Source organism: Protobothrops mucrosquamatus, unplaced genomic scaffold (genome assembly GCF_001527695.2).
Source record: "Protobothrops mucrosquamatus isolate PMUCROS unplaced genomic scaffold, P.Mucros_1.0 scaffold861, whole genome shotgun sequence".
Lineage (NCBI taxonomy): Eukaryota > Metazoa > Chordata > Lepidosauria > Squamata > Viperidae > Protobothrops > Protobothrops mucrosquamatus.
In genome coordinates this window covers 192,578-202,902 of record NW_015387116.1, presented here as the reverse complement: position 1 = coordinate 202,902, position 10,325 = coordinate 192,578, and the positions used below count along the sequence as shown (strand labels likewise).

General features: G+C 37.6%; 1 protein-coding gene across 1 annotated transcript in view; it reads right to left on the bottom strand.

The window, feature by feature from the left end:
• Nucleotides 1-10,325, bottom strand: part of PRKCI (protein kinase C iota) — a 47,132-nt gene that overhangs the window by 28,176 nt on the left and 8,631 nt on the right. Inside the window, exons 2-4 of the mRNA XM_015819123.1 lie at nucleotides 5,420-5,541; nucleotides 1,840-1,929; nucleotides 546-596 (exon numbers count right to left, since the gene is read on the bottom strand). Of these exons, the coding sequence (XP_015674609.1) occupies nucleotides 546-596; nucleotides 1,840-1,929; nucleotides 5,420-5,541 (263 nt within the window). The remainder of the gene's footprint in view (nucleotides 1-545; nucleotides 597-1,839; nucleotides 1,930-5,419; nucleotides 5,542-10,325) is intronic.

Genomic DNA, 10,325 nt, shown 5'->3' with positions numbered 1-10,325 from the left:
GCTCTCTCTCAGGGCTGTGGCTTACGGGAGGGCTGGCCCACTCAGCAAAGGCTCCGGGGGGTTGCTCCCAGCGGGGATCCCGGGGCTTCCCCGCATGGCTCCCCAGCCACGTGCGCCTGGGACGGGGCCAGCCCGGGAAAGGGACTTCCTGGCCGCCCTTCTCCCAGGGGGCGGGACACCCGGGCGCAGGGCCAATGAGAAGCTCTGTGAGGGGGCAAGTCCCATGAGAGAGAGAGAGAGAGAGACAGAAGTGCAAGTGCCTCTGTCTCTGTCTCTGTCTCTGTCTCTCTCTCTCTCTCATGGGACTTGCCGGAGGGCTGTGGGAGGGCCGCATTTACATAGAGCAGGGAGGGCTGTTCGAGGGCCGGATTAAACCGGGCCGCGGGCCGCAAATGGCCCGCGGGCCGGACTTTGGACATGCCTGATTTAAAATAAGTAGTTTCAATTTATAAGAATAATGCTGCCATGTACCCATTTACAAAGGCTACATCATAGCATCAATTTAAATGGTATAGTGTGTTACTTATTAACTTTAATATACTTACTATCTTCCCCCGGACAGGGCATTCCCGGCCTTTCCGGGACACAAGGAAACACTAGAGAAGAAAGTAGTAATATTAGATTAGTGATTAATTTAAAGATGTGGGAAGCAACAATAATAGCAATAGCACTTAGACTTATATACCACTTCATAGTGTTTTACAGCCTTCTCTAAGCAGTTAATAGAGTCAGCATATTGCCTCCAACAATCTGGGTCCTCATTTTATCGACCTCGGAAGGATGGAAGGCTGAGTCAACCTTCAGCCTGTCAAAATCAAACTCCTAGCAGTGGGCAGAGTCAGCCTGCAATACTGCATTCTAATCAATGCACCACCACAGCTCAGGGTTTGATGCATCATTAAAGAGAATCAAACTTGCATGATTTTTGAGATAATTTATGTTAACTATGTTTTAATCTAAATCAGTTTTTCTCCTACAGGAAACTGAAAAAAATCATCTGAAAAACTAATTTAAAACTTTACAGTATCTAGAGTTACATCCTTCTAGACTAGATAGTATGAAACTGTGTTTACTGGAACCCCAAGATTTTGTGAGAATCATCCAAGGGTTCAACACTGCTGTTCACACTGTGTGAAATGTATTATCGCCATGCTAATTGTAAAATTTTGCTTAATAAAATGTATTATATGAAATGATTTATCAGTGGATTGTATACTGATTTTTCACATTGAAAAGAGTTCCTCAGGAATCTCAAGTTTGAAGACCATTGCTCTAGACCAGGAGTGGACAATTAATTTTCCCAAGGAGTCGCATGAGAAACTGGGATGGTTGTGAAGGGCTGAACCAGTAAGGCTATGAAAATGCGTAGGCATTCACGCACGTAATACATATTAAAACACTCATTCACATACTATATATTTTTTAAAAAGTTGCTTTCAAAATAAAAGCAATCTATGTGGCTGGACAGGGACAGCCAAAGGGCCAGATGTGGCCTAGGGGGAGGGGGCGTAAAATGCCTAGATTTGCTCTAGACTATAATATATACACTGCATGTCAAGTAGCAATCTCCAGTATTCTTTTTTAAGAATATATTTGAGTCATTATATGGTTCATAGTTAACCCAATAAAATCAGTAATTATAGTGGCATTAAGGAATTGCACATATTCTGTTTACTACCACCCTATTAAAAAGATAAATAAAATCTAGAATTACTGCTGAAGAGAAAAGGGTTTCAAGCATCTCCACATTTTGAACCACTTTCTATTCTGGAAAGAATTATCTATCATTTCTACAATATTCAACGCCACCTCTCTAATCTTTGGATTATACCATGTTACCATGTATTAGAAGTTCAGAATCCTTATTTAATTCATATAGACGAAAAGCCTCTTCCAGTTCCAGCTGGGAAGAAACAGTACATGGATCCCCTAAAAAAAAAAAAGTTAATTCAAGTTTAGTTATTTTTATTTAACCACATATATACCCTGCTACAATCTCGACTCTGAGAAGCTTTCATGATAAAACTAAATTTAAATCAAGGTGTTTTTAAATTATCCTTTTTTCCAGAAGCAATCAAATCAATCTTTATTATAGTCACAGACAAGTATAATTTCCATCAATATACTTTCTTTAAAGTTCTCAGTCTTGCAATTTCATAGGGTAATTGCACAACTTAAACAAGGAAATTTATGAAATATTTATTTTAGAAATATTGTCCTTCAATGTTAAATCTGTTATTGCAATACACACCCTTATTTCTGAATAAAGTAAATGTGCACCAACCTGTTGCTCCAATTATATTTGTTTTATAAATTGATTAATGTGCCACACTGGATATTTTCTATGAGAGCTTCTCATGACAGCACTTTTTTTTTATTTAGGAAGTTTTTAGGAATTCTCAGAGCTATATTAATGTTTCTGTTTTATCAATTTCACAAATTATGAAATTATGAATGAAAAATCCATCAAAAAGATCACAAGATTCATCCTTCAACAATCAGCGATCTCTCTTGCCAGCAAGCTTTCTTCTCAGGAATATTTACCACATGATAAATACTGGTGATGAACTTTTAATTCTGTTTTTCTCCACAGTCCCTGTCCATTTTTGAGCTTAATCTTTCTCTGACAGCTTTCCCTTTTATGCCTCATTCGGACCTGTTTGGACTTTAGAAAGTTAGCCTTCCAAAAGATGGGCATAATCCTAAACCTCCTCCCCTAATTCGTTCCTGGCTTGGGAAGAAATCATAAAAAATCACATTTTCAGAACATTTAGAAATGGTTTTTATTAATGTATCATTTTAATTTTGCAAATTAAACTAACTTTTTGAATTTTCAGTATTTTTTACAGTCCTTATTCCTTAATTTTTAAGACTCGTTTGTCATATTTCTGTGAAACAGTATTTGAATCACCTATTTCTTCTTCATAATAATTACTTTCTTGCTCCTTTTCTCCTCACCATTTTGTAACAATGATGTCTTACATCTTGTTCTCTGGAGGGTTGGTGCTACCAGCTGTTGTCTTCCTTTAACAACCGCTCATTCAGTGACTGATTGAAGTTACAGTAGCGGTGNCGGTGAACAAGTAGAACTTAGGGTCCTCAAAGTTCTGCCTATCTCAGCATTCCAGCAGTCACATGATGTGATCCAGGCACCCAGATCAGTTACGACATTCCAGAATGCCAGTCACACATGATTGCCATTGGCAACCTTCACTAGCCAGCAGGAGGCCCTTAATGGCAACCCCAGGCTATTGCACTTAACTCTACAGGACTCACTAAACGGCAACCAAAAGCACCAGAAATGCCATCGCTAAGCAGTGCAGTTACACAATGTTATGGTTTGCAACCGTTGCTTAATACAGTGGTTCTCAACCTGTGGTCCACGGACACCTGAGGACCGCGATGTCATCACAGGGGGTCCATGAAGGCATGAAGAAATGCTATGATTTAAATTTTGAGTTAAGTCTTGGGGGTCAGTGACCACGGTCTGTGGCCACAAAAAGTATTTAAAAGGGGTCATTAGTGAAAAAAAGGTTAGGCTTAGTGATTAAAATGCCAGGGATCTAAAGCATGTCCACTCTGCCAGATTTCATGGGCATAACGTAAACAAATGAAATATTTTGTGGATGTTAAACATTTTGTTTTCTTTGGGTGTTAGTGGGTATTTTTTTGTTTGAAGGGGGTAGGCCTATACCTTGAGTTCCTTTCTTCCAACATATCCAAATGGCTCCTGCTTTTAAACAAGCATTTGGATATTCATTTGAAAGATATTTACCATTCAAAATTCAAGGATAACATTTCCTTCTTTGCAGCTCTTAAAAAGGAATTAAACAAGGCCAGCTAATGCACGCACTGAAGCACATAACGTAATTAATTGCAGATATTTTTTTAAAAAGAACTTTTATTAGGACTTGTTTGGAGAACAAACCTGTTCTTCTTCAAACAGAACTGCAGAGCAATTTTTAAAAAAACGCATTCCTAATCCAAGAGGCATGTTCTCAAATATGCCTGAGGGAATTTAATGCCTATAATCCTCCTGGAATTAATGTTTATTTCTTTAACAATATTTCTATGCATGTCAAAGTTTTAAACTTTCCTGTTCTATCTAACCATGCTACAAAGTCCTTCCTGCTATCATCATGTAATTAGCTGGAAAAAGACTGGAATACTGAAATAGCTAAAATTGGATTTCTAGCTCTAGTGTGAATATAAGGAATCATGATCAATATACAAAACAAAAAAATGTGGATCTAGAATTAGATTGCTGGAAGTGGTCAGCAGGCTACTGATTCCTATCTATATCTCCATGTAACTTTTTAACAATTAAATGCAGTACAGGCAGTCCTCGACTTACAACCACAACTGGGCCCAAAATTTCCACTGCTAAGCAAGATAGTTATTAAGTGAATTTTGCCCCATTTTACGACCTTTCTTGGCACAGTTGTTAAGTGAATCGCTGTATTTGTTAAGTTAGTAACATGATTGTTAAAAGAATCTGGCTTCCCCATTGACTTTGCTTGTCAGAAGGTTGCAAAAGTAGATCACGTGACCCGTGGGACACTGTTAACAATCGTAAATATGAGCCAGTTGCCAAACATCTGGATTTTGATCACATGACCATGGGGATGCTGCAACAGTCATAAGTGTGAAAAATGGTCATAAGTCACTTTTTTCAATGCCATTGTAACTTCAAATGGTCACTAAACAAATGGTTGTAAGTCAAGGACTATCTGTATATTATTAATTTTTAAAATTCCCTATCCAGTTTTCTGAATTAAGATTAAATATGAGGAAGTTTACACTGCAGGTCACATGGAATGAAATACAATGAAGAACTTGTCTTGCCACTTTCCAGTTCAATACTTTTATTTGCATCTATTTTCACAGTTAATTTCTTATATTTTCAACTTAACTGTACCAGCTGCGTGAGCTAATATTTTCTGAGTTTTTGGCCAGCTTGTTGGACTATCTTTTCTCTATGAATCCACTGGAAATGCAGTAAGACACAGTCAAAAGCATTTGAGAGGAACAAGAAAAATATAAATTTCCACATGTTCTAAAACAATTCCTGTTTTCTTTTTCAATCTGTTTCCCACATAATTTGAAAGTAAACTGAAGTAGAATAAGCAAATTAACAATCTATGAGTCAGAGAAGTCTAAGTTCTAATATTCTTTCATTTTTCATTTCAAGATTCAAACATAAAAAAGTAATCCATACAATCGTCATGAAACCTAAAGCAATGAAAATATCATTTGATAATCCCTATACTATTATAAAATTGAATCTAGAGTCAAGACCAAAACCACAAAACCACAAAGTGCTTCTGTGACTTTTTACAGCACTGCAAAAAGTCACACAGAGGCACTTGATGGAATATGCTAGTAATTTATGAAATAGTTTTACTTTGTGCTAACTTACCTTCTTCATCAATCCATTTCATAGTGAATAACTGTTCGTTATCAAAGGCGCACATATCTCGAACTTCATTACATAGTCCCTCAAAGGAGATAGAAGGCTCAAAATAAGTTATCATAATGTCCCTGAAAAGAATACAATAGACTATTAATTCAGAATTGAAAATCCATTTGTAATTGTATCTATTTTATTTGCTTCTAATCAATCAGTTAACATGAAACTGCCTATATGTTCAAGTCTTAAAAACAACTTCATGCTAATTTAAATGTGCATGAGCCCCTATTTTCTCCAGAAACAAAGTGTATACAAGATTTATTTATTTATTCCTTTTATATATCTCCAAATCAAAGCAAACTTGTGGTAGTTTAGAAAACAATCATCAAAAGCATGCATAACTGTTAAATATTCCATGGTAAACACGAATATATCAAAACAACTAATGACTAACCAAAGCCTCAACAATATAGGTAGCCCTCAACTTACAGCCATTCATTTAGTGACCGATCAAAGTTATAACAGCACTGAAAAAGTGGCTTATGATCATTTTTTATGCTTATGACCATTGCAACATCCTCATGGTCACATAATCAAAATTCAGATGCTTGGCAACTGGTTCATATATGATGGTTGCAGTGTCCCAGAGTCACTGTTGCAACCTTCTGACAAAGTCAATGGGGAAACCAGAGTCATTTAACAATCATGCTAGTAACTACAGTGATTCATTTAACAACTGTAGCAACATTCACTTAACAACTGTCGCACTTAGCAACAGAAATTTTCAGCTCAATTGTGCTCGTAAGTCGAAGACAGCCCGTACAAGAATAAATTACAGTACAGCTGAAAATGAAAAATAAATAAAAGAATTTTGAATGAAAAATAGCAGGAATATGATAATTCAAATATAATGATAACAAACTATTCAACCAAGTATATGTTTGTTTGTTTTTGCAGAAGTTCTGTCTTCAGTAATTTTTGGACCGTTAAAAGAAATGGAGCCAGCCTTAATTCTATAGGCCAGGCATCCCACAATGAGAGAAAAGCAACCAGGAAACAATTTCTGGTCTTCATTCCTCTCCCTTCGTGACAGTGGGCATGACCAAAAGCTCTTTCTAGGAAGAACTTATTGGCAGGCTGATTGATATAAAAGACAGATTCTGCAAGTACCTAGGTGCCAGGCCATAAGGCAGAGGTCCCCAACCTTTTGGGCACCAGGGACCGATTCCGTGGAAAGAGATTTTTCGCAGACCGGAAGAGGCATAGTTTTGCATGATGCCAGCATCCTAAGGATGGGGCTTCACTTGTTTGCACGGACCGGATTCTGGCTGCCGTGGACCAGTGCCGGTCCACAGACTGGGGGTTGGGGACCCCTGCCGTAAGGGATTATGACCAAAAATAGCACTCTGATTTGCCTCGGGAACCCTATGAATAACCAGAATAGAGACTGAGGTGAAAATTACGTGCTCTTGGTTGGTTAACATCTGCTATTAACAAGGCCACACTGCCTTCTGCACTAACCACTGCTTCCAGGGGGGTTACAAAGGCAACCCCATACACTGCAGTAATCTAATAAAAAAAATGACCATAGCATGAGTCACATTGAGATTATGTTGTTAGATTTTTTTTTTTAAAGAAAATTAAACGAGGACATAATAAGAGTTCAGAAATATTTCTGAAATATATCACTCGGGAATGAATTCTTCTGGCTAGGAGTCTTAAACCTGAATCACCACCATTACTTAAAAGCCATGTGTAATAAAAGGCTCATGCTTAAAAGAAGATATACATGGTTCTACAGCATTTAAGGTGAAGTTTCCTGAAGCTTTATTATCGATGGAATCATCACAATAAAAGTTGTTAAAACCAAGCATCATCCGATTTATGACATAGTTATCACATTCTTCATGATTCCTAGTCAACAAATAATGCAATAGGAATGCTGGAGGGAGGAGTTGCATCACATTACTTTGTCTTTTCAATAGCCATACATTTAGTTGCATCTGGAAGTCTCCTTCCACTACTAGCTGTACATCCTTCTTTCCCTCAGCAGTATCTCATTGAATCTTCAATCAATTTCTAATTTAAAAAAAAACAACAGCTCGACATCCTTCCCAAACTAACCCATTGTTTCTGCACTTTTGTAGCCATATATTAGAATTTAGCCACTAAACATAGAAAAGCTTATTCTTGCCAACAAAAACAAGCAAGGAAAAAGGAGTCAGGAAAAGAAATGATGTTCATGATTATACAAACAACTTACAGGCCTACAGTCAAACCTGAACATGCAAAAGACATTTCCTTCATGAAAGAAACTTCAAAGTGCCTATATTTGTTTCACTGTTTAAATTAAGGAGAATAACCTATTACAAATAAGAAAATTAATCCCCCAAAGGATTTTCAGAAGGACAATATTCAATAATGTTTTCTAGATAGAAAAAAAATGTTTTCAAACGTCATTTATCTTAATCAACTTTAATGTTCTTTTTCTTAATCAACCACTGCCCAAGTATTCCACAAATACCCTTCTGCAATTGAAAGTTTGTCTACTTTAACAGTGTTTTTTTCTCTAAACAATAAATAGAACAGAGAGTAAAGAAAAAGGTATTCTTCAACCTTTACAGGCATGACACCTTAATTGTGACTAAGTAATTCCAGTTAGCTAACCTGTTTATGCCAGATCATGAAACAACTCCCTCTGACTCATTAAACTCCAGATGTAATAATCAGCTGCAGACACATTAACTTTCAACATTAACATAAATGTTAACAGAGCACCAGAGAGAACAAGACCACCTTTCTACATTATTGAACAAATGATATCATTTGTTCAATCCGTTTTTAACAATACATTTAAGAATCACCCTGAAATGTATAAAGTTCACCACACATTTAAAGAGCAATAGCATTTAGACTTATATACTGCTTCACAGTGCTTTACGGCACTCTCTAAGCCAGGCATGTCAAACTCATGACGTCATATGTCGTGTCACCTATCGCATCCGGCCCGTGGACCGGCAGTTTGACATTCCTGTTCTAAGCGGTTTACAATTTCAGCATATTGTCCCCAATAATCTGGGTCCTCATTTTACCAACTTCGGAAGGATGGAAGGTTGAGTCAATCTTGAGCCCTGTCAGGATCGAAGGAATCAAACTCCTGGCAATGTGAGCAGAGTCAGCCTGCAATATTGCATTCTAACCACTGCGCCACCACTGCTCTTAAATGAAACACACACAATAGCTGGCATGACTTAGACCAGTGTTTCTCAACCTTGACAATTTTAAGGCATGTGGACTTTAACTCCCAGAATTCCACAGCCAGCAATGCTGGCTGTGGAATTCTGGGAGTTGAAGTCCACATGCCTTAAAATTGTCAAGGTTGAGAAACACTGACTTAGACAGATCTTCATACATACGAAATGTTAGATCTATGCCAAAATGCAAATTATACTAAGTTTTAATTAGAAAGGGGGGGTAGTTTAGATACTAAAACAGTATCTAAACCATGGATATCCAACCTTTGTGTTTGGTTGCATATAAAATATATTAACATAGTTAATGTAGATAAATTAAAAATATCCTTTATTTTTTTAATATTTTATGCTCTTCTGGGGCTGCATTACTAGCTATCCAGGGCCAGACATGGCCTGCAGGCCACGGGTTGGACACACCTGATCTGAACTATGTTCAGTGTCAATAGCTAAAAACAGGAGACAACTTGCTTTTTTCTTTTCATCAGTTAAGACAGTGGTTCTCAACCTTTTTAATGCCGCAACCCCCAACTGGTCGTAAGTCGAGGAGTAAACCGGTCGTAAGTCGAGGACTAAACCGGTCGTAAGTCAAGGACTACCCAACCGGTCATAAGTCGAGGACTTTCCCTGCCCGGGAGCACCGCGCATGCGTGGTTCCGCCCCCTGCGCTGGCCGAGGCATAGCTGGCAAGCGGCAGAGACGGAGCAGGCCAACCACCAGCTGGCCCAGCTCAAGGGAGGTAAGGCACCCGCCAGAAAAGGGGAAAAAAATGGCGGACAGCCTTGCTTGGCGACCCCTGTGAAATGGTCGATCGACCCCAAATGGGGTCGCGACCCATAGGTTGAGAACCGCTGAGTTAAGAGAAGGCAAGTAGGCAAGTATCCATACCTGGGAAAAACAGTCCAAAAGCGTAGGGAATAATAGTTTTGTACCTATGTCACTTACTTCAGTAAAGTTAGAATACCATCTTTTTATGAGCACTAGAATATAGCTATCAATAAAAAAAAAAAAAGCTATTCATTGACTGAGATTTCTTACACACAATATTTTTTATCTTGAACCTTAGTTCTTAAAGAACATTAAAGAATAGGACATCCTATATTTACTTTGGTTATCATCAAACTGGAATTATGTTCAGAAGCAAGAATGTACAAGAACTCTGTGAGATTAATATGTATTTTCAAAATATATTCCAGTTTTACCTGGACATCCTGATATATTTAATGGAAGTTATTTCTTTGAAAACATCTACAGGACACAAGAGATTTTTAATAACCAAATAGATTTAGATTTTTTCTTTTCATGTTCTCCTGGCAGTTACTCTCTCATTTAGTCAATCAAGAGAACAGAATAAATATTGCAGGTTCTTCAACGTGTCAGATTTTACTCTTGTACAAATACAGCAATGGATGCCTGAATATGTACAAACAGGATATTTTCTGTACCAGAGAAATATCATTTATGATAGCAAATACTAATTATTTAGTTTGTACCTAAAGTTTTGGTTTTTAGACTTCTGTAGCAAATGGCTAAAACAGGGGTGTCCAAACTTTTTTCAAAGAGGGCCAGATTGGATGAAGTGAACGTGCTGGAGGGCCGAACATTTTTCCGAACATTCTTTGAACCATTACAATTAAATGCAAATGAATTATTTTATGCCTCTT